This window comes from Mchenga conophoros, linkage group LG4, assembly GCF_057382185.1.
Source record: "Mchenga conophoros isolate Kocher_MC1m ecotype Shallow Benthic linkage group LG4, M_conophoros_male_GT1.1, whole genome shotgun sequence".
Classification (NCBI taxonomy): domain Eukaryota; kingdom Metazoa; phylum Chordata; class Actinopteri; order Cichliformes; family Cichlidae; genus Mchenga; species Mchenga conophoros.
This window is the reverse complement of record NC_140529.1, coordinates 19,528,552-19,553,259: the sequence shown is the minus strand read 5'-3', so window position 1 is coordinate 19,553,259 and position 24,708 is coordinate 19,528,552. Positions and strand designations below refer to the sequence as shown.

The following is a 24,708-nucleotide window of genomic DNA, read 5'->3' as shown; positions in this document are numbered from 1 at the left end:
TGATGCCCCTTAGTACCATTTCATGTAGCCTGCCAATGTGACAGTTGGCGTTATAATATATATAAAGCAGCAAGGCATAATATCATATCTCTTCGATTTTAAACAGTATTCTAGCCAATATCAACAACTAAACAGTCCCATCATTAACAAATACAGATGGTGTAAATAAAAACCAACTCACCATTTAAAAATTATTACAAAATACTCAACATAAACCACCATTATCTGATTAAACACTGTACATTAAAACTCCTAACACATTAAATTAAGATGTGTCTTATGTTTTGATCCATGTATCAAGCCAAATACACAGTTAAAGTAATTCGAAGTAATACACATAGACATGGAACTTGATAACATTTGACAGAACATTACAGTGTTTTTGTGCTAAAGAACACTCAGAATATCATTAACAGGCAGAGACTCCCCTTTATACTTTAGTTCACTGACCCTCCTGGAACACAACAATAAATATTTCTATATAAGATATTCTCATAAATGACTGTGTACTAGAAAGCTTACAGTTTACAGTCTGTTTAACATCCAGAAGTTAGCTTTCGCACATATCACAGGTCAATTTTGAGTAATGTTCTCTGCTGCAGTGTATGCAATTTACACTAATGCCATGATGTTCTCTCTTAAATGCATGTACAAGTTCACAGCCTGATATGAGTCTGTTGGTGGAGTCAGATGGGACTCAGTCATGATGATATTGCACAGTTCATATACATCGGGGTCACATGGTTTGGTCAGTCGAAAAACACACTCAGTTTTACACATTTCAACATGTTCTTCTTCAGTGGGGCAAAGGAAGTCTCTTGTCCCGTAGAGCTCAGGTAATGTATACATTACATTAGGTCGACCACTGGGGATATTGATGTTTGCTGATGGCCTGATGGAGTGTGTATTCCAAACCTGTGCAGTGTCATCCAGCTCATCCTGTTAAAAAGAATACAGAAATTTAAGAAATGCGATCGCATGTACGTATATACATATACGCAAATCACGATGAGACAACTCACTCACTGAGAGGAAGGTTTATTAGATTTATGCAATTTATTATTTTTAAACAATCATGTGCATTTTTGTAATCATGTACTTTACCTAATGTCATCTGTACAAGTGTTTCACACACTAACTACGGTTACTGTTATGCTGTGATATCTTACATTAGTACTATTAGTCTTATTACTACCTGCTTGGCTCATCTACTCACCTCATAATAATCAATTTGTTTTATGTCACTGATCATTGTATTTTGTATTTGTAAGTTATTTTGATATCCCAATCGAAATAATTCCAAATTGTAAATAGTTAATATTATAGATAAGAAAATTTCATATGCCATGTCAACATAAACAACATAGATGTTACTGTAGTCTTGGTTGTTGAGCTCTTCCTTAAGGCGGCCGATTGCTTAAACCTAAATTATAGTATTTACACAATTTTTGATTTCATTTACTCCCTGCTCCTCTCACCCGCTTCTCCCTGTCTTGTCTCTTTCTTCCTGCAAGTCTCTCCATTCCCTAAACCTGGTACAGGGCCCTATTTCAGGAAGTGAAAAACGATACTCAGGGTTGAGTAACCCCGAACTGTCCAACTCGGAATATTCGGTTTCAGAAAGGCTGATAACAATTAGTTCAATCAACGCGGAGTTGCTTTAACCCCAAGTTAAGCACGCGCACGAGGATACATAAAGCCCTTATTAGTGGAGCACAGATTAAGCGAGTCACCATGGAGACGGAGGGAAAGAAGGCGCGGTCAATGTATTTTACAGCGCTTGAGGCCGAAATTCTGATGGCAGCATATGCCGATAACACGCAAATTTTGCAGAAAAAAAGTAACACAGCCTCAGCTGCAAAAGAAAGGGAGCATGCATGGCAAAAAATAGCCGACAGAGTGTGAGTGTTAATTTAAACATTGATCTAGGGATTTCCACCCATTTAACACGTTATTTATTATATTTTATTTTTTATTTTATACATTTTATTTTGTGACGTGATGTGAGCGCAGGTGCAACCCAACAGGCCCCAAACGTTCCTGGCAGCAAGTAAAAATGAAATATAAAAATATAGTCCAAACAGGTGAGGTGTAATTGTATTATGAGCCATAGTGCTTGGTCTGTTTGTCCGATGTAAATCAATTGCAGTTAGAGGCTACATTAATTGTCTTTCTGTAAGCACTTATTAAAATTATCTGAGCACATTACAAGTACATATTTGCTTACTCTGTATCAGTGGCGGCTGGCCCATAGGGGGCGCTCGGGCTCCGCCCCCCCAAATGTGGAGGAGTAAAAATATATATTTTTAAAAAATTCATCAATGATAGTTTTACTATGTGTGTGCCCATATACAGCCAGGCGTATTTTAACATTTTCACCAGCTGACTCATTAAAGTTCAACCAACAAACGGTGTTTTTCTTCTTCTGGGGCGCTCGTCAAAGCGCCCTTGATATGCAGCGAAATAGCCTATCATTAAATGGTTGCCAGGGGAAAATAATAAATATTTGACCTATCAGCGTCGCTGAATTAAATGGTTTGGGGGCGCTTAAAATTGCGCCCCTGCAGAAAACGCGCGAAGATTTGCTGTTCTAGAATTTTACCTCAGTCAGTAGCCTAAGTGAGCTATAAGGTCAGAGAGAGACGATGGCAGCGGTATTGTTAACGGTTGAGGCACAGCCTCCCCCAAATTCGGTTAGATCGCTTCTAACCTACCCTTTTGCCAGAAGGACAATGGCAGAAAAACTGCAAGTTAAAGAGTTGGGACCTGACAAGCCCGAAATTCAACTAACCCAGGCAACGAAGGAGAAGTCAAAAGCATACAACAGGACTTTTTGTCGGAGTTGGTTCCAGCGCAAGTCGTGGCTGACAGGCTGTGGAACAGCTAATGCACTTTTTTGTTTCCCGTGCATACTGTTCAAAAGTGACAAGTGTGATTTGACGTGGACACAATCTGGACAAACCGACTTAAAGCACCTCTCCGAACGAATCAAGAAACATGAAAGCTCACGAGTTCATATGGACAACAGTGTAAAGCTAGCTGTGCTAGGGAAAACTAGCATAGCGGCGCAGCTAGATGATGGACATCGGATTGCTTTAAGAAGGCACAACGAAGAGGTAGATAAAAACCGTCATATTTTATCTAAAATCATCGATTGTATTAAGTTTTGTGGTGCTTTTGAGCTAGCAATGCGGGGACATGATGAAAGTGATTCCTCAGACAATCCAGGGATTTTTAGAGGTTTAGTCGACTTGATGGCATCAATTGATCACGACTTGAGGCAACACCTTGAAAATGCTACTGTATTTAAAGGCACCTCGAAAACAGTCCAGAACAAGATCCTGGATTGCATGTTGGCAGTTCTGAGAGAAAGGATCGTGGAAGAAGTAAAGGCAGCGAAGTTTTTAGCCATTCAAGCTGATGAAACCACTGACATTTCTACACACTGTCAGTTAGTCATGGTGCTAAAATACATTGACCAACGAAACCGTATTCAAGAGCGTTTTTTTGAATTCATCAAGCTACCCAATGCTTGTGCAGATGCAATAGCCAGTGCCTTATCGGAGAGGCTGCGCTTCATCCTCCCCCAGGGACAAGAGAGAAAGTTGATCGCCCAGGCCTACGATGGGGCCGCTGTAATGAGGGGTACCACTGGAGGAGTGCAGCGTAAGATACAGGACATTTATGCTAACGCTCACTACGTACATTGTTATGCCCATCAGTTAAACCTGGTAATGCAACAAGCAACCTCCCACATCCCTCAAATCAGTCACTTTTTTTCCGACATAGCAGGATTCGCTTCTTTTTTTACTAAATCGAGCAAGAGGACTGCAGTGCTTGACGAGGTGGTGGCGCACCGACTTCCAAGTGCATCGGCAACCCGTTGGAACTTCAACAGTCGTGCTGTGAATACAGTGTATGAACATAAAGACGATCTGGTGAGGTGTTTTCAGACCATCCGTAACAGTGAAGGATTTGATGCCCCTACAAAGAGAGATGCCGGTGGTTTCGTGAGAATGCTGGAAGACGAAGCTTTCTGTTTTTTCCTGGCCTTGTTTCACAAGATAATGCCACATGTAGACATGCTGTATAACCACCTACAGAAGAGAAACATCGATTCTGTCACCATCGCAGGGATCACCCAGACATTCATCAGCCGCATGCAGGCTATCAGGTAGGCATAAAAGCATAAATATGTAACCTAGAATAAATGTTAATTATCTATGCATAGATTCTATCAAATTCTCTGCATATATTCTGTGTTCTGTGACTTAAATGTTTAATGGAATTCAGATAATTTTGATTTATATCAGCCTTTGAAGTAATTTTATGAAAAATATTTGATTAAGTATATTTGATGAAGTATATTCCCAGTAATGATTTGATGTAGCCTATACCATAGGCTATTTCCTGAAATTATGGCCAGGGCCTTTATTTACTTGCACTGGTTTTCCCCCAGCCATTAAACCAGGTCCGGTTATTAATTAAATCCGGTAATTAGAACACAACCTTTGTTTGGTTTGTGTTTGGTTAATATATCCCTATTCAGTTTTCAGAAGCCATTAATGAAACTTATGTATTGGATCAGGGAGGCACTTCCTAATCTGGTTGTGGATGAGGAGTACAGGGGACCTGTTCAAGACCCACCCACAAAGAGACGGAGAACATTGGGGGAAGACAGGCAACACCATTTGGCACTGGAGGTAAGCACTAGCTGCTTGGTCTGATTTAAATCGGATCATCAGATAAAATCTAATGACGATGCTGTCAGATGTCATTTGATATAGTGGTCATGACTGTTTTGTTTTGTTATGGACAGATTTTTTTTTCAGAATAATGATTAACATGAGACATGTGCCAAAGTCTTACCACTGAATCTAACTCTTACCAATTATATATTATTGGATAGGTGTGCGACACCATTATGAGCCATGCCAAGGAGAGGTTTTCTTTCACCAAGCACCTTGTCAGCGCCACTCTGTTGCAAGGAGACTTGTTCCAACAACACAGCAAAAATTTTCCAGATGCAGCACTACAAACCACAGTGGAAGCCTATCCCTCATTGGACAAAGCCAGACTTAAAACAGAACTGTCCCTGATCTACGACAACGAGGAGTTTCAGAGTTGTAGTGGTGCGCTGGCGCTCTATCAGGTTCTGATGGAAAACAACCTTCAAGACACATTCACCGAAACTGTAAGTCTTCTTAACATCCTCATCACCACACCAATGACAACATCAGAATCGGAGAGGTGTTTCTCTACTTTAAAGAGGATAAAAACTTTCCTGAGAAACAATATGGCTCAGGATCGGCTCAACGCTCTGGCTATGCTGTCCATAGAGAAAAAACTCACACAAGAACTTCCTGATTTCAACACCAGGGTCATCGAGAAATTTGCCACTCAGAAAGACAGACGAGCAAAGTTCTTGTACAAATAAGAACCCTTAACCATATTTACTCTCTTTCTCCATCCCTCTCTCTTTCTCTCTTTAGCCCACCCCCCCAATCAGTTTACAGTTGTTGTTTTCAATAGTTATTTTTCATTCATTCAAAAAAAAAAAAAAAAAATCTGTTCATGTTCATTTTTACAAATCTATACAAATGGCCAGAATATGGTTGTTCATTTTTACAAATCTATACAAATGGCCAGAATATGGTTGTTCATTTTAAATTTAAATTTAAATTGTGTTGTTTGATGTACTCATTAAATGGGTCATTTTAGTCGATATCATAAAAATTGCCCCCCCTGAGATTTTTTTCAGGAGCCGCCACTGCTCTGTATGCTCAAATGTGACCCGTTATGGCCACTAGAAAAAAAGTGGAGGCCCGAAAAAAAAGATGGGGGTCCTCCACCACCACCACCACACAGAGGCTGAGCAGTTGGCTTCCACATTTGTGATAATGGGAACACCACAAACGAGTACAGGAGACGTTTCACTTCCTCAGTTTCCTTTATCTCTCACTCACACACGCATGCATCCAGGCACGCAACAAAACATATTTTATTAACTCACCTGGATGAGTCCCATGCAACAAAACTGAAGGAGGTTTTTGTCCAGAAACCCACCATCAAAGTACCCGTTGTCTCTGATGTCTGCAAATAAGGATAACCAGAACTCCAGACACTGGCTGCGAAGAAAACGCCACCAGTATTCAATCCTTTGATTGGCGGTACTTGCTCCCTCCAAGTAACTCTCAGGGGTGTCATTAGGAGCCACGGGCACAAGGAAACGCTGAAAGCCTCTAACATGGCCATTTTCAGTTCCAAGATCGCCCCTCACAACTCTAGGGCAGCCCTTTAAACGCTGCACCGCTTCTATGTAATACCCCCCGATCACTTTCGGATTACTATTTGTTGTGTATGCATTAAGCCAGATTATTTTTCTCGAGAAACCGTCAATACTACCATTGATACAGATGCCATATGGCTTCAGTTTGTCGTAGGAGTCCATGTGCCAGATGAAATTCGGCCCTTTTGAAAAATAGTTCCTCCGCCTGAAACGTCTTGCTTGCCTCAGTGCGACGCCTCGGGGATCCAGCTCCTTCAAAACCAAGCGCACATCCTCTTTCCTCACGCGTAGTCCATGTTCCCTGCATTTAGCGTACATCCATCGGTATCCGTGAAGCTGCCCAGAGTACTGCAATTGGTTGTCTATAAATTCAACCAAGACGGCCAGGTCAGAGTACGCTTTGTGGCGAGTGTGTCCCCTTGCGCTAAGAACTCTCTTCAGATGTCTTTCGCTTATATGAAAACTGTGTCTAATGCAAAGCACAGTTTTAATGTCTTTATAGTTTAGTCCAAGCTCAAAGTAAAAATCTATGAATCGCTCAAATGGGTGTGTGTCCTCCATCGCTGTGGTTGTTTCTAAGGTTTCAGTGCTGATTTGGAGGTCTATGGTACAGACTTTTGCGAGATCTCGCAAAAGTCCGTCTTAATTTTTTTTTTTCTCCCTAATTTTTTTTTTTTTCTCCTCCTAATTTTTTTTTCTCCCATGTCCCCTGGGGGGCTCCGTAGGTCCGCAGGTGCGCATTCGCTGTCAAAATAAAAAACACGCACAAGGGTTAGGGTTAAATTTAAAAACTGTACTTTTGAGTTAAAATATATATTTATAATTTTAATAAATGACAAATTAAAAAGGCATGAACATTTTTTTTGTATCGAAAAAATATCGAACCGTGACACCAAAGTATCAAACCGAACCGAACCATGAATTTTGTGTATCGTTGCACCCCTAATAAACATATATGAATAAAACCACTTTTTTTACGCTAGTAATTCCTTTTGTACATAATTTTATATTATTGTTAATAATAAATTAATTAACCGCATTGACGGCCACACCTCTACTATTTTTTACTGTTCTCTCAAGCTTTTCTATTTTGGAATCATACACAGCAAATCCAGCATGTCCAAATTAACACTGTCGGATTTGATTTCAACACTATTAAAGTGTCTATATGGGTCCACACCAGAGAGTGTTAATTTAACTCTTTTTGGAGAGTTGGTACGTTAACTCCGATTTAGTGTTAAACACCAAATCTGTCTGGAGTTGATAATTTAACACTTGGTGTTAAGAGTTTATATATTAACTCTCAAAGAGTATTTTAGTTTAACTACGTAAGAGTTATCTTCTAATTCATTCTAAAAAGCGGGAATTTTACTGTTCTGGGCCCTGTTTCAGGAAGCCGGTTTAGAAAACTCAGAGTGAAAAACGATACGCAGGGTTGAGTAACCCCGAACTGTCCAACTCGGAATATTCAGTTTCAGAAAGGCTGATAACAAGTAGTTCAATCAACGCGGAGTTGCTTTAACCCCAAGTGAAGCGCGCGGACGAGGATACATAAAGCCCTGATCAGTGGAGCACAGATTAAGTGAGTCACCATGGAGACGGAGGGAAAGAAGGCGCGGTCAATGTATTTCACAGCGCTTGAGGCCGAAATTCTGATGGCAGCATATGCCGATAACATGCAAATTCCGCGGAAAAAAGTAACACAGCGACAGCTGCAAAAGAAAGTGAGCATGCATGGCAAAACATAGCCGACAGAGTCAATGCGTGAGTGTTAATTTAAACATTGATCTAGGGATTTCCACCCATTTAACACGTTATTTTATTTTATTTTTTATTTTATACATTTTATTTTGTGATGTGAGCGCAGGTGCAACCCAACAGGCCCCAAACGTGCCTGGCAGCAAGTAAAAATGAAATATAAAAATATAGTCCAAACAGGTGAGGTGTAATTGTATTATGAGCCATAGTGCTTGGTCTGTTTGTCCCATGTAAATCAATTGCAGTTAGAGGCTACATTAATTTTCTGTCTGTAAGCACTTATTGAAATTATCTGAGCACATTACAAGTACATATTTGCTTACTCTGTATGCTCAAATGTGGCCCGTTATAGCCAACAGAAAAAAAGCGGAGGCCCGAAAAACAGGTGGGGGTCCTCCACCACCACCACCACTCACAGAGGCTGAGCAGTTGGCCCTCAGCCAAAACAGTGGGCGCCCTGTGGCCGAAGGCATCTCTGCGGGGACATCCTCTGAGGCAATAAGCCCGCAAGACACAAGTGCCTACATAGGGGGTAAATTCAAAATAATACATGATGTGCATACATCCTTTCTTCACAGTCACCTTTGCAGTGCTACTCATTCATTTGATAAACTCTTTACCATAATGGATTATTTTGTAGTGAAGTTATTTTCCTACTGATTTTGCCTTCCCTCAGTCTTGGTTGTCTTTGAGAGCATAATGACAATGAAGTGTAAGGTGATTGGTATGTTTGTTAATTGCCATTTGGTCCCTTGTAAGTTATAAGTGACCTGTATAAACCTCATATTCTATCAGTTGATGGTGGTGGTGTACTGCATCTGGTGCAGCCTCCTGTTGAGCCAGACCAACATGCAGTTGTGAGTAATACTCCACAGATTATATGAGTTTACAGTAGAACAGCAATGTTGTTTATTTCTTTACTACAGGAAAATAATGAAGAAACATTGACAGCTGTTACAGAGGAGGAAGCAACAGAGACACTTTATGAGGTTTACATCTTTTAATACTTTGTGTACAGGAAACACAGGTGACCAATAAAGCCAGTTGAACAAAAAATCTGTTTATTCTTCTTTCAACATGTTGAGGTGATGGGTCAAAAGAAATGATTGTGACATATGGTGTCTCTGACTGCACTTCCATCTTGTATGTCCGTGGGAGGGTCAGGATGTTCATGGTTTGGATCACTGCTGTTTGGTTCAGAAGGACAGTGTTCTCCTCTAATTGTGGCAATGTTGTGAAGAATCACACATGCCACAATAATGTCACATGCCCTTTCTGGGGTGACCCTGAGCCTTTGCAGGCACTGGAACCGGGCCTTAAGCATTCCGATAGTCATTTCAACTCTGGCTCTTGTCCTGCAATGAGCCAGATTATATCGCTGCTGTGGGCCCGGTTCAGGGTCAGAGTAAGGGGTAAGCAAATAGGGTAAACATGGATACCCCCTATCACCAAGCAAGTAGCCAGTGAACTCTCCTAAGACAGAAGGATACACTTCAGTTCAAATGTCCCTGAAGCAATTGGTCTTTATATATTTTAAAGTATTTTCAACTCACCATGTCCAAATTTTGTGCTCAGTGTACATTCACGGAATATTTGTGAGTCATGGACAGAGCCTGGCCACTTGGCTTCCACATTTGTGATAATGTTGGCAGCATCACATATGATCTTCACAGTGCAGAGAACACAAATTAGCATCCATTACTATAATGAAATAATTTGTTAGTTTGACATGCTACAGGGAACTATGTACCTGTACATTAATGCTGTGGAAAGACTTCCTGTTCACATAGTCTCCTTCATTTACTGAAGGAGCAATAATTGGAATGTGAGTGCCATCTATACAGCCAATCACGCCTGGGAACCCTGAAAATAAATGTAAAATTTAAGTAGTAGTTCAAGTATCACCACATCATAAATTAAGTTTTGGTCATCCTGATACCTGCAATTTTGTGGCATCCCTCTTTGATAAATCTTGTGGGTCTATGACCGGGGAACACCACAAACGAGTGCAGGAGACGTTTCAGTGCAACTGTAACATTCCTGACTGCCCGACAGACGGTAGCCTTGGAAACGTGCTCAGCGTCACCAATATTATACAGAAAGCTCCCGTTTGCAAGAAACCGAAGTGCAATACAAATAATATGCAATGAACTGAGAGCATGTCCGCGATGTGTCACATGCGTAATATATGGCCTGAGGATGTTATCCAAATAAATTATAGATTGTGCTGAGAAACGGTAACGTTCGCACAGAAAATCATCAGGAAATGATAAAATGTCCAAACGCGCTCTGATCACTCTCTCCCGGCGGAGAGCTCTGCGGAGAATTTGGGCTTCACGATCTACTGGCTCTTCAAGGAAGTGGCACGCCATGTCCGACACTTCCTACTGTCAGGTTTCCGACAAAGGGGCGGAGACAGTCAGGGTTAGTTGTAGTAAACCTGCTAGGGGGCAGGTTAGCTTCACGGCGTGTGTCGTCATAGTGACTCACTCAGGCTGCAGCTGAACTCGCTTTGTGAAACCGAAAACCCAGAGTTTTCGTTAACTCACGGTATACTTACTCAGTTTTTCCACTAAACCGGCTTCCTGAAACAGGGCCCTGAACTTCTAGAAATTTCTTTTGGAAATAAACATTTACTAAAAAGATGCAATGGTTTTTGAAAAACATTTATTCTGAACTGCGCACCACAATTTCAAAACATTTTCTGAAAGATGTAACAGTGTACATGTTCTCACTTTCATTAGAATTTTGTTTATCAAAAGGTCTGACATAGGTGAGCTGGTAAATGCAAATAACAGCATTCTCATCACTTATTTCTTCAATACAATATGCATGTCCTTCATTCATCCCTTTGTGGAACTTCAACGCACTTCTGCTCTCCCCCATATTCCATCTTCACAAGCATATCCTGTGCGGAGATCGAATAAAAATTAGTTGACACTAATTAATGGCACAAATAATCCAGTAAACAATTGCAGCACAGTAAAAAAAAAAAAAAAAAAAAAAAAAAAAAAAAAAAAAAAAAAAGGAATCCTCTTTGAGCCATTACTTGTGTAAAGTATTTTCCCAAAAGACAAAGACACAGGCAACAGGTAATACTGAACTAAATGTAAAACCTCAACCTTTTTAATTTTTACCTAAACCGTGTGCACAAAACTCTGGAGGGATCTATGCTAACGTAGAATCGAGTCAGGACATCAGCTACTGCTGTTTGCTCGTGTTTTTTTTTTTCTCTTTTTTTTTTATGGGCGATCGTTTTCAGGCTTCAAGTAGCACCATTATACCAACATTTCACATTCTAGACATTGTTTTAGGTGTATTTGACCAAAAGTTTGACTGAAAATTCACATGCAAGCTTTTTTTCAAGGCTAAATCAGGGCCATAATGTTTGTGTAGTTGAAAGAAAAATTTGAAATCGAAAATATGTAAACTGAAAGCAAAAGTCACATTTTTAGAGTGAACTTTGAAAAAGAAAGAGTTGGATTTAAAATAAAATCAAACGTTTTGAATATTTGTATTAACTGAAAACCCAATGGTTCTTTTATCTATAATTTCTCTGAGTAAACTTTATTTAAAAATTTTCAGTAATCTTTTTTTCATTATTATTATTTTTTTAAAAATCTATTCAGTCTCAGATTACATTTTTTCAGATTCAGATCTTTTAAATTAATGTACAAAAAAAATTCTTCAGGTTCGGATTTTTCTCTCAGCTTCAATTTTTTTTTTTCCACTTTCAGATCTCTATTTTTTAGTTACAGACTTTTGGCCCTGTTTTGGCCTGGTGGGCGTGGCTACACAGAAAGGGGCGGGGAATCATGAGTGACAGCAGACCGCTACAGGCTCAAGATGGTCCATTTTTCATGTTGCCTTCAGGAAACCTGGGAATGAACATAATTTATCAAACACCTCATGCACTGTGTTATTTGATAATGTTTAGAAAACATGTCATGCATAACTGCTAAAACTCAGTTACTAAAGCTCTTTCAAGCAGTAATGTGTACAAATTACGCCGTAACATCAATTATGAGACGTTTTCCCAGCCACTACGTGAGAAGTGGTCATTTCCCATGCTCTCAAAGTAGCGCGCATTGTATCGGGTGGGGGCTGCCTGTTAACTTGTCCCTCAGTGAACGATGGCGTTGTCTTCCAACAACACTGCTGGCGGGAACAATCAGGTGAGTGTTTAAGTTTGGAACAATTACACTGCAGTCTGTGAATACTACGAATTTAAGACGTGGCTATTGTTACGGTAAATTTTTTCGGCTATTCTGTTTTTTTTTATTTTATAACGATTTTTGCTGAAATGCTAGCTCAACAGAAACGCCTCGCTATCATTTTCGGCTGAAACTTACTTCGAAAGATAAAGTAATATTAACAATTTGATCCTTCCCCAAAAATATGGAAAACATTTTAAAAGACTCCATAACTAATCGGGCTTGGGATGCAGTCTTCATCACCTGCGCTACGGCAATGTTGCAAGACTCTCATCCATCCATTATCTGGTTCCGGGCTCCGCTTCAGTAAATAGACCCAGACTACCCTCTCCCCAGCCACTTTAGACTGGTGTCAAGCCAGCCTCCAATTCGAGACTTGCAGTCAAGCCAGCCTCCAGTTTGTTTTACGTTCCCTGTGTATTCAAAGTATTACGGGAATGGATGTGGAAACCGGATTTCAAAATAAAAGCCAACTTCGAGTGAATTAACAGATATGTTAAGAACATAATAACATATAATTTAGGCTTTTTTTTTTTTACAAACTCTAATGTTAGATCTATATGACACAGCCTTGTACCCTAATTGTGCCCTGTCACTATCAAGGCCATCTTATTTTGGATTTCAAAGTAAAAGCCCTGTGAATCTTCATTTTTGAACTACTCTTTCAATGACTTAATAATGCTCTTAAAAGCAAAAGTCGTATTTCCAAATACTATTTGAACTTTATATCAACACTTTCCAACCACAGTCTTTTTACAGTGATACCATATCAATATCAAGTCAGTCTGATTTTGCCTTTCATAGTAATGGCCCTTTGAAATTGTCCATAATTGACTTAATCTTCTAACGATTCAAAATGCTCTAAAATGAAAAATTCTTGTTTCCACAGGGTAATTCCACCTTAGATCAACAGTATACAGCCCCACAGTGATACCATATCAATATCAAGTCATTCTGATTATGCCTTCCAAAATAAAAGCCTTTTTAAATTGTCCATAATTGACCTAACTTTCAGTGATTTCAAAATGTTTTAAAATGGAAATTTCCTGTTTCCACAGGGTAATTCCACTCCAGATCAACAGTATACAACCTCACGATGTTACCATATCAATATCAAGACATTCTGATATTGCTTTAAAAAATAAAAGCATTTTCAAACTGCCCATATCTGAGTTGCTCCTGGAACAATTTCAAAATGCTCTAAAATGGCACATTCCTGTTTCCACAGGGTAATTCCACTTTAGATCAACAGTATACAGCCCCACAGTGATACCATATCAATATCAAGTCATTCTGATTTTGCTCTCAAAAATAAAAGCCTTTTCAAATTGTCCATAATTGACCTAACTTTCAGTGATTTCAAAATGCTCTAAAAAGGAAAATTCCTGTTTCCACAGGGTAATTCCACTTTAGATCAACAGTATACAGCCCCACAGTGATACCATATCAATGTCAAGTCATTCTGATTATGCCTTCCAAAATAAATGCCCTTTCAAATTGAGCATATACGGCCTACTTTTTTGACGATTTCAAAATGTTCTTAAACAGAATTTTGCTGTTTCCACAGGATAATTTCACTTTAGTTCAACAGTATACAGCCCCACAGTGATACCATATTAATATCAAGTCATTCTGATTATGCCTTCCAAAATAAAAGACTTTTCAAATTGCCAAGATACAACCTACTCTTTTAAAGATTTCAAAATGCTCTAAAAGTGAAAATTGCTGTTTCCACAGGATAATTTCACTTTAGGTCAACAGTATACAACCTGACGATGTTACCACATCAATATCAAGTCATTCTGATTTTGCTTTCAAAAATAAAAGCATTTTCAAAATGCCCATATCTGAGTTGCTCCTGGAACAATTTCAAAATGCTCTAAAATGGAAAATTCCTGTTTCCACAGGGTAATTCCACCTTAGATCAACAGTATACAGCCCCACAGTGATACCATATCAATATCAAGTCATTCTGATTATGCCTTCCAAAATAAAAGACTTTTTAAATTGTCCATAATTGACCTAACTTTCAGTGATTTCAAAATGCTCTAAAATGGAAATTTCCTGTTTCCACAGGGTAATTCCACTTTAGATCAACAGTATACAGCCCCACAGTGATACCATATTAATATCAAGTCATTCTGATTTTGCCTTCCAAAGTAAAAGCCTTTTCAAATTGTCCACAATTGACCTAACTTTCAGTGATTTCAAAATGCTCTAAAGTGGAAATTTCGTGTTTCCACGGGATAATTCTACTCCAGATCAACAGTATACAGCCCCACAGTGATACCATATTAATATCAAGTCATTCTGATTTTGCCTTCCAAAATAAAAGACTTTTCAAATTGCCAAGATACGACCTACTCTTTTAAAGATTTCAAAATGCTCTAAAAGTGAAAATTGCTGTTTCCACAGGATAATTTCACTTTAGGTCAACAGTATACAACCTCACGATGTTACCATATCAATTTCAAGTAATTCTGATTATGCCTTCCAAAATAATGGCCTGTTGAAAATGCCCATAATTTACCTAACTTTCAGTGATTTCAGAATGCTCTAAAAAGGAAGATTTCAGTTTCCACAGGGTAATTCCACTTTAGATCAACAGTATACAACCTCACGATGTTACCATGTCAATTTCAAGTCAGTCTGATTTTGCTTTTCAAAATAAAAGCTTTTTCAATTTGCCCATATATGACTTACTCTTGGAGCGAATTCAAAATGCTCTAAGATGGAAAATTGCTGTTTCCACAGCATAATTCCACTTTAGATCAACAGTATCCAACCCGACAGTAAAACCATGTAAATTTCATGTTGGTCTGATTTCGCCTTTCAAATTAATGGCCCGTCGAATTTGTCCATATGTGATATAGTCTTTCAATTATTTCAGAATGTTTTAAAAATGTCATGGTTGGTTTGCAAGCTGTTTTGTAATTTCTTTATTTAGAATGACATCTTTCCACAGACTTAAAATATAAACGTACTATCAATTACAACCTAGTGGCAATTTCAGCTTCCTTTTACATCATCTTTATGATTCAATTCTGTCATAATCAATTGAGTCTGATTTTGCTTTTCAAAATGAAAACCCAATATGTGTTGAAACAGCAATTTTCATTTTTAAAACATTCTGAAATAATTGAAAGAGTATATCACATATGGACAAATTCGACGGGCCATTAATTTGAAAGGCGAAATCAGACCAACATGAAATTTACATGGTTTTACTGTCGGGTTGGATACTGTTGATCTAAAGTGGAATTATGCTGTGGAAACAGCAATTTTCCATCTTAGAGCATTTTGAAATCACTGAAAGTTAGGTCAATTATGGACAATTTGAAAAGGCTTTTATTTTTGAGAGCAAAATCAGAATGACTTGATATTGATATGGTATCACTGTGGGGCTGTATACTGTTGATCTAAAGTGGAATTACCCTGTGGAAACAGGAATGTGCCATTTTAGAGCATTTTGAAATTGTTCCAGGAGCAACTCAGATATGGGCAGTTTGAAAATGCTTTTATTTTTTAAAGCAATATCAGAATGTCTTGATATTGATATGGTAACATCGTGAGGTTGTATACTGTTGATCTGGAGTGGAATTACCCTGTGGAAACAGGAAATTTCCATTTTAAAACATTTTGAAATCACTGAAAGTTAGGTCAATTATGGACAATTTAAAAAGGCTTTTATTTTGGAAGGCATAATCAGAATGACTTGATATTGATATGGTATCACTGTGGGGCTGTATACTGTTGATCTAAGGTGGAATTACCCTGTGGAAACAAGAATTTTTCATTTTAGAGCATTTTGAATCGTTAGAAGATTAAGTCAATTATGGACAATTTCAAAGGGCCATTACTATGAAAGGCAAAATCAGACTGACTTGATATTGATATGGTATCACTGTAAAAAGACTGTGGTTGGAAAGTGTTGATATAAAGTTCAAATAGTATTTGGAAATACGACTTTTGCTTTTAAGAGCATTATTAAGTCATTGAAAGAGTAGTTCAAAAATGAAGATTCACAGGGCTTTTACTTTGAAATCCAAAATAAGATGGCCTTGATAGTGACAGGGCACAATTAGGGTACAAGGCTGTGTCATATAGATCTAACATTAGAGTTTGTAAAAAAAAAAAGCCTAAATTATATGTTATTATGTTCTTAACATATCTGTTAATTCACTCGAAGTTGGCTTTTATTTTGAAATCCAGTTTCCACATCCATTCCCGTAATACTTTGAATACACAGGGAACGTAAAACAAACTGGAGGCTGGCTTGACTGCAAGTCTCGAATTGGAGGCTGGCTTGACACAAGTCACTTTAGCCTGCTCCTCAGGAGGAATCCTTGTTTCTTCAAACAGTGTAAATGGTAAATGGCCTGTATTTGTATAGCGCTTTACTAGTGCCTAAGGACCCCAAAGCGCTTTACATATCCTGTCATCCACCCTTTCACACACTGGTGATGGCAAGCTACATTGTAGCCACAGCCACCCTGGGGCGCACTGACAGAGGCGAGGCTGCCGAACACTGGCGCCACCGGGCCCTCTGACCACCACCAGTAGGCAACGGGTGAAGTGTCTTGCCCAAGGACACAACGACCGAGACTGTCCAAGCCGGGGCTCGAACCGGCAACCTTCCAATTACAAGGTGAACTCCCAACTCTTGAGCCACAATCGCCCCAGTGTGCTGGTCATTCTCGGTCTTGATGCTTAAATCTTTCCCTGGTTTCTTTGGAAAAAAAAGTTTTCTTGGAAAACGAAAGATGCATAACCCAAGGATCCCTGTGACACCACCTTTTAAAGCATGGAAGCCTTTCAGTTTCTATGTATACTTGCTGAACTGTAATGCAGAAACAACACCTACCTCCTCTGAGGAATTTCAGCTTGCACAGGCAGGACTGGGTAAAAGACATCTCACAATGTCCAGGGACATGAACCATGAAGAGGTTAAAGGAATAAATATATAGATTTTCATAGGGCTGCTCAATTAATCGAATTTTAATCACGATTACGATCTGGGCTTTCAACGATCATTAAAAATGACTGAGCCGATTATTAGCCCCTCCCTAATTTATCCGCGACACCTTAAAGGCCGGTCTGTGAAAATATTGTCGGGCATAAACCGGTCCGTGGCGCAAAAAAGGTTGGAGACCGCTGATTAAGAGGACCCGAGGGAAGCTCGGAAAGCTAAGCAGAAGTTATTTGGAGAGTGACTGCCGTTGGTTGAAAAGAGAGGTATGTGTTATGAGCTTACTGGTTTGGTGTTGATAAAAGGTGTCAATATTATTGTCTCAAGTACACCTTTCTGTATACTATGATTTCTTTTTTGAATCATCCATCCATCCATCCATTTTCTTGGCCGCTTATCCCTTGTGGGGTCGTGGGGAGTGCTGGTGCCTATCTCCAGCGGTCACAGGGCGAGAGGCGGGGAACAACCTGGATGGTTGTGTGTGTGTATATATATATATATATATATATATATCAGTATTGCCTCAAATGGAAAAAAATACTGTGATATGAAAATAATCTAATTTCACCCAGCTCTAAATGAATGTTTTACATCGGATAATTCATAACTTTCTTCTCTCAATAGAAATGGTCGCCGGAATCGAGACTCGTTTCTTTGAAGGACCACCACACCAAAAAAGTCCACGCTATTCCCTTACTGACTTTGACAGTGGACTCTTCAGGCATGTTTATTTTAAAGAAAGGGAAAATGTTTTATACTATAAGCAATACACTCATGCTGTTTGTATAAGTAGGACTGTTGGTGAGATTCTGGCCGTCAGTTTGGCACAAGGAGGTCCTGCCCCTACATTTTTCAGCCAGTGGGCTTACAGTTACCTCTGCAATGGGCAGATCAACCCAACACAGCTGGATAAAAATACAGTGGCAGATTCACAGTTGCGGTTACTGATTGACCAGGTGCTGTATAACTAGTAAAAATATTGCCTTAGTACACATTGCAGCTATATAATTTCATCTGTTAAATTACTTTTAGGTGGAATCTTCAACTGAGCAGTCACTTCAGGCCCTTACTGATGAGATTTTAAACTGTGGATTCACTGGAGCCATCTCGGTTCAAAAAAAGGAACCGATTGTCCGGTATGCTGTGACATGTTTTCGTTTTTCTATATGAATGTAAGAAAAATAGCATCTGAAGATGTTGTTTAATCTCTTTTTTGTACCCACAGAGCCATTACACTCCATGCTGTGCTTAGATTGCAGCCAATGTTGGAACAACTCAAGGAGGGTTTGCAGCTGTATGGCCTCCACCTGCTGATTAAGCAATACCCAGAAATCTGCCAGCCTCTCTTCGTCCTAGGGGGAGATGTGAAAGTGAGTACAAACGTATTTTCAGTTTTACATGTATGTATTACATACATTTACACATTTTGTTACATTACAGACACAAATATGAATCTATTTTATTTGAACTCTAAATGAAACACCTACACAAAGTGGTGTACATTAGAGAAGTGGAACAAAAATCATACATGATGCCAAATATTTATTACAAATAAATAACTGAAAAGTGTGGTGTGTGTAATTATTCAGCCCCCTTTGGTCTCAGTGTAGTCAGTTGCCCATAGACATTTCCTGATGATTGCTAAACATACAGTAAAGCCAGGGCAACAATAGAAAAACAAAACATTTCCATGTGTTAGAACGGCCCAGTCAACGTCCAGATCTCAATCCAATCCAGAATCTGTGGCAAGATCTGAAAACTGCTGTTCACAAAACGCTGTCTATCTAATCTGACTGAGCTGGAGCTGTTTGGCAAAGAAGAATGAGCAAGAATGTCAGTCTGTAGATGTGCAAAGCTGGTAGAAAAATACCCTAAAAGACTGGGAGCTGTAATTGCAGCAAAAGGTGTTTCTAAAAAGTATTGACTGAGGGGGCTGAATAATTACACACACCACACTTTTCAGTTATTTATTTGTAAAAAAATGTTTGGAATCATGGATGAATTTTGTTACAATTCTCAATTGTTTACCACTTTTTATTGGTCTTTTATGTTGAATTCCAATAAAATATATTCATGTTTGTGGCTATAATGTGACAAACTGTGGAAAAGTTCTAGGGCCCGAATACTGCATCCCTGAAGTAATCAAGCCGTTGGGTTGCTTTGCTTTCTAATATCATCATAGGTTAGTGCCGAGTTTGTCATGGCGTCCATTCACCCTCAGCTGAGTGAGAAGGGAGCCTCCAAGCATCAGGTTGAGCTGGACCTGGTTAACTTCATTCAGGACTTGCTTTATGAGTCAGAAGGTAAATGGTTATTTTTGTCTAGTTTATAGTTGTCACATTCCAAAATTATATTCTAAGGTTTTTGTGAAAAAAGTTACACTTGTATCGAATTCAAATATTTAGATATTTTTTTTGTCCAAAAGGCCAGGGTTCTTCAAAACGTCTTAAAATTCACTCTTATCCTAACAGAAGGTCAAGAACATGTAGCTGACGAAGATGGCCCAAGATCTATCACACCTGCCAGGTTTCTGCAATGGATCACCGGTCAAGGCCATGTTCCTCTCCTCCCCTCAGAAAAGAAGGACTTTGCTGTGGTGGTAAAATTTAATCATAATTGTGAAGCTGACTTTGGAAATCACAGCATCTGCTATCCTGTTGTGTCATCCTGTGCTAAGACCATTGTCCTGCCTGTGAAACATATGAAGTCCTATAGTCAATTCAGAATGGTTCTGCTGGAGGCTTTTCATCTTGGCCAGGAATTTAACAATGTGTAAAGCATAGCATTGTCTATCAATAGTTTTGAGGTGTAACTCAAAATGCTGCTCCTTCCATTTAATGTTCAGGAAGCACATTTCAAAGTTGGAGATTGACAGCCAGAGTTCTTTAATGAGTGGCATGAAGCACACAAAAACATACAGTTTTACTGTTGAAAAATGTGCCAGAGACAAAAAAAAAATAGTTTGTAATGTGATGTTTGAGCGTTCACATAAAAATTTCCTGGCAGGTTCATTTTACATGTATATCACATCAAATAAAAGTCTGAGCTATTCATGAACCTTCTCTGGGTTGAAAATTCAAAATAAAAATGTTGCTGCCTAGGAACGGTGAGTTAGTACAAAGTTAAGTACATCCAAATAAATGTCTCAGCCATGTGACTGAGAGGGCCTTGTTACATTGACAGTGTCTCTTAGTCTTGCCATGTCCTCCTCAGATAGAGGACATTCAACAGATGGAAGAATTACTCCAGGATTGCTCCCATCCAGCTCACCAATAGAGTTGACATCCAAGTACGCATCCTCGATTTCCTGTGATGATTTAAAAAAAAAAAAAGATATTTCAAATGACAATTCAAAAACAGTGTTGGGAAATTCAAGACAAACAGTCAGCTCCATAAATATTGGAACATGGGAATTCTACTTTTGGCTCTATATGCCACGCAATGGATTTGAAATGAAACTAACACAATTGACTATAACTGCAGAGGTATTTGAACTGTTTTCATATGTGCCTTCCACTTAAGGGACCAAAAGTAATGGAACAATTGGCTTCTCTGATGTTCCATGGCCAGGGATGTGATATTCTTGTATTTAGTGAAGCAACTCCTGACAAAAACAGCAGGATAAATTTTGAAGTGTTTTGGGCAATATATATGCTCATATTCAGCCAAATGCTTCGAAACTCATGAGGCAGCACTTGATGGTCCAGATGGACAATCACTTAAAGCATTCTGCAGAAAAAAAACAAATAGTTAAAAGAAGTGGAATGTTATGCAGTGGCCACGTCAATCACTTGACCTGAATCTGACGGAGCAGTGTTTCATTGCTGAAGACAAAATTGAAGGGCAAATGCCTCAATAATAGCTGGAAGTGAAGACAGTTGCAGTAGAGGCCTGACAGAGCATCAGCAGGTATGAAGCCCAACATCTGCTGAAGTCTGCGATCCAGTTTCAGTTATGATTAATGTTCTGTCTCATTACTTTTGGTAACTTAACAAGTGGGGGGGTACACATGCAGACTGTTGTAACTCCTACAACTTTTAACTGATTTGGATGCAAATACCCTCAACTTAAAGCTGATAGTCTGCAGTGACAGCACACAGTGTTTTTTTTTCAACATCTCCAAGTGCACTTTTTGAAACTTGATTAAAGAAGGATTGTATAATTTAGATTTGTTTTAGTACCTCCACTGTGTCTGGAGTATCAACTGGATTCTGGTGGAGTCCCAGTGTCCACAGTTGTTGTGGGGACAGATTCCTCTCTGTCCTTAGAGGGTGGTTATCCCAACCCTGTCTGAAGACATCCAGATCCCTCTGCAGACGTGGAAGAAATGTATGTTGGGCACAAAACATGTGGACACCAACCATCAGTTGGATCCAGACGGCCTTCATCCTCGAGGTTGTGAAGGGTTTCATAGTGCACGCTTGAAACAGCCATCCACACATCTCGCCACAAGCGCTCTATTCTGTTCAACATCAAAATATGGCAACGTTTTCATAATTTTACCCAGAAATTCACTGAATTGAAAAATATATAAGAACATTTTTCTTATTTCCATGGGACATTTATACAAATACTACACATACCTTTGGTTGTGAACACTCTTGCCTGACAGAAAGCTTCCTCTTCCACAGCCCAGGATGGTGAACATGCATCTTGCTATTCCAACATTTTCCACCCCTTGATCCCCTCGAACTCTGAAACAAAATTAAACATCGACAGTACAATTTGTTTTAAATCTAAAAAAAAAAAAAACATGTCACTCTTGAAATTTATTGCAGCCTTTGTGTTTTTAATATAATTTTACTTTAGACTGGTTATTAGAAGTTTATTGTTTTGGTCATTTAACAGTGTGCAGCTCTGTATAAGCACACCTTTCAAGAACTCTAAATGTTTGAACCATTTAAACAAGTGTATGGGGATTTATAAACAACTGATCATATAGGCTACAGTATTACATATTGCATGTCAAAATAATTACACTGCTAATCAAGGGGGGGGGGGGGGGGATCATATTTACACATTTGCACAATCATTGTGAAAATTAACTTTGTGTAGATTTTACCTCAATGGAAAGCCATACTTTTGTACAGCCTCCAAGAAGAAAGCAAGTGCAGTTGATGCTCTGTTGTTGGCAGCAGCACCCAGGTACATGATCTAGAGATGTAAATATCATTAAGTGGAAACTTGGTCAAGTTACTATAATTAAAGATAGAAACATGTTTATCAGGTATTGTAGCTTGGTACATTTATTTTATATTTATAAGTACAAGAAAAAAAGCAGGCTACATAATTCCCAAGGTAGCAAGCTGCCATGAGATGTAGCAGTACTTGTAATCAACTATTCACCCAAATGCAAAGGGTAAAAAAAAAAAAAAAATCCTTTTAGCAACTTGAAGAATTAGTTTACCAAGCATTTAAAGTCACCAAATACTGACAAACATAAACAGATTAGGAACATTTTGTTCTACAGAAGGATCTCTATATTACAGTATATGGTAAGTTTTATGGTAGACCAAAACACAAGTATTTCACTTTTCAATTAACATCTCATTCAGCTCAATTTTGAAAGTGAAAAAACACCTTTCTTGAGTACCCATCTATCCCTCCGAATATCACCAGGCCAAATCTGTAAAAAGAACAACAAAAAACAACAACTAGGGCATTAACAGGTATAAAACATAATTCAGTATTTAGCAGTATTGTCAGACTTCATCCTACCTTATTAGTTTATGGTTTGTGTCTATATGCATCAAGTAAAGAGGACCTTGCACTGAATATGTCCTTCGGACCACAAATCCCAGCCTTGTCATTCTTGAGAAAATACCAGCAGAGTCCACACGGTGCATCGACGAGTACACTCTCTTCCACTGTACATGGTGGCCCATGGCTTGAAGTATCCCTTTCATCATCCTGTATCCAACATGAGGTGTTCTTGTCTTTATAGATCTTACTAAATTGTCCAGCTCTTCATCACTTGTTGTACTGTAGCACTGCTTTATGGAAATGCCATATTCATGCAAACGACGTTTCACTGTCCTCACAGATATTCCAAGAAGTTTTGCAATTTGGGTGATTGATAAGAACATTTCTGTCAGTATCTGGAGCTGTACAGGCGATACATTGTAATTTGGACGTCCCAGCTTTCCTTCCGACAGTGACATCTGGAAGGGGGTTCGTTCATTGACGTCCTCCATACTGAGCACAGTTGACAGCTCTATCAGAGCATTTATAATACTTTGAGGGATCTCAACCTGATCGGACAAAGATCTTAAAAGGACCATGGTCGATAACAAACTGCAAATAGTCCACATCGAGGGGTTGTCTGTGCATGACCTGGGAAACTTTATGCAGTAGTCGCTGAAGCATCTCTCTTTTTAGCTGCTCCTAAATTAAATACAAAGAATTTTACGTTACTTCACTAACTTTGTTGTTCTCCAAGCTTACAGATCAACTAGGACGTAAGTTTCAGCCGAAAATGATAGCGAGGCGTTTCTGTTGAGCTAGCATTTCAGCAAAAATCGTTATAAAATAAAAAAACAGAATAGCCAAAAAATTTACCGTAACAATAGCCACGTCTTAAATTCGTAGTATTCACAGACTGCAGTGTAATTGTTCCAAACTTAAACACTCACCTGATTGTTCCCGCCAGCAGTGTTGTTGGAAGACAACGCCATCGTTCACTGAGGGACAAGTTAACAGGCAGCCCCCACCCGATACAATGCGCGCTACTTTGAGAGCATGGGAAATGACCACTTCTCACGTAGTGGCTGGGAAAACGTCTCATAATTGATGTTACGGCGTAATTTGTACACATTACTGCTTGAAAGAGCTTTAGTAACTGAGTTTTAGCAGTTATGCATGACATGTTTTCTAAACATTATCAAATAACACAGTGCAGGAGGTGTTTGATAAATTATGTTCATTCCCAGGTTTCCTGAAGGCAACATGAAAAATGGACCATCTTGAGCCTGCAGCGGTCTGCTGTCACTCATGATTCCCCGCCCCTTTCTGTGTAGCCACGCCCACCAGGCCAAAACAGGGCCAAAAGTCTGTAACTAAAAAATAGAGATCTGAAAGTGGAAAAAAAAAAATTGAAGCTGAGAGAAAAATCCGAACCTGAAGAATTTTTTTTGTACATTAATTTAAAAGATCTGAATCTGAAAAAATGTAATCTGAGACTGAATAGATTTTTAAAAAAATAATAATAATGAAAAAAAGATTACTGAAAATTTTTAAATAAAGTTTACTCAGAGAAATTATAGATAAAAGAACCATTGGGTTTTCAGTTAATACAAATATTCAAAACGTTTGATTTTATTTTAAATCCAACTCTTTCTTTTTCAAAGTTCACTCTAAAAATGTGACTTTTGCTTTCAGTTTACATATTTTCGATTTCAAATTTTTCTTTCAACTACACAAACATTATGACCCTGATTTAACTCCATATATAATAATTGAAACAATCTTTGAAAAAATGA

General features: G+C 38.8%; 3 protein-coding genes, 1 long non-coding RNA gene and 1 pseudogene across 5 annotated transcripts; 2 read left to right on the top strand and 3 right to left on the bottom strand.

Moving 5' to 3' along the window:
- Nucleotides 1-184: 184 nt before the first annotated feature.
- Nucleotides 185-6,781, bottom strand: LOC146575923 (uncharacterized). The gene is made up of 2 exons (XM_085270857.1): nucleotides 6,014-6,781; nucleotides 185-939 (listed from the first exon to the last, which is right to left on the bottom strand). Exons 1-2 carry the CDS (start codon nucleotides 6,605-6,607, stop codon nucleotides 613-615), a joined length of 921 nt encoding a protein of 306 aa, XP_085126983.1. The 5' UTR covers nucleotides 6,608-6,781; the 3' UTR covers nucleotides 185-612.
- On the top strand, nucleotides 3,255-5,548 carry LOC146575924 (zinc finger MYM-type protein 1-like). Its single transcript, XM_085272456.1, has 3 exons — nucleotides 3,255-4,174; nucleotides 4,589-4,703; nucleotides 4,910-5,548. The coding sequence occupies exons 1-3, from the start codon at nucleotides 3,255-3,257 to the stop codon at nucleotides 5,435-5,437; spliced, it is 1,563 nt and encodes a 520-aa protein (XP_085128582.1). The 3' UTR covers nucleotides 5,438-5,548.
- Nucleotides 6,782-9,410: 2,629 nt separating the features above from the next.
- Nucleotides 9,411-10,621, bottom strand: LOC146575922 (uncharacterized). Its single transcript, XR_014892339.1, has 3 exons — nucleotides 9,798-10,621; nucleotides 9,601-9,712; nucleotides 9,411-9,520 (listed from the first exon to the last, which is right to left on the bottom strand). It is a non-coding gene; the product is annotated as an uncharacterized LOC146575922 (long non-coding RNA).
- Nucleotides 10,622-17,856: 7,235 nt separating this feature from the next.
- On the top strand, nucleotides 17,857-20,006 carry LOC146575921 (G2/M phase-specific E3 ubiquitin-protein ligase-like). Its single transcript, XM_085272607.1, has 6 exons — nucleotides 17,857-17,951; nucleotides 18,024-18,186; nucleotides 18,263-18,366; nucleotides 18,456-18,600; nucleotides 19,413-19,533; nucleotides 19,702-20,006. Exons 1-6 carry the CDS (start codon nucleotides 17,857-17,859, stop codon nucleotides 20,004-20,006), a joined length of 933 nt encoding a protein of 310 aa, XP_085128733.1.
- LOC146575920 (uncharacterized) lies at nucleotides 19,623-24,222 on the bottom strand (annotated as a pseudogene). The gene is made up of 7 exons (XR_014892338.1): nucleotides 23,863-24,222; nucleotides 22,949-23,614; nucleotides 22,811-22,856; nucleotides 22,293-22,384; nucleotides 21,814-21,924; nucleotides 21,412-21,692; nucleotides 19,623-20,537 (listed from the first exon to the last, which is right to left on the bottom strand). The product of XR_014892338.1 is annotated as an uncharacterized LOC146575920 (transcript).
- Nucleotides 24,223-24,708: the final 486 nt, after the last annotated feature.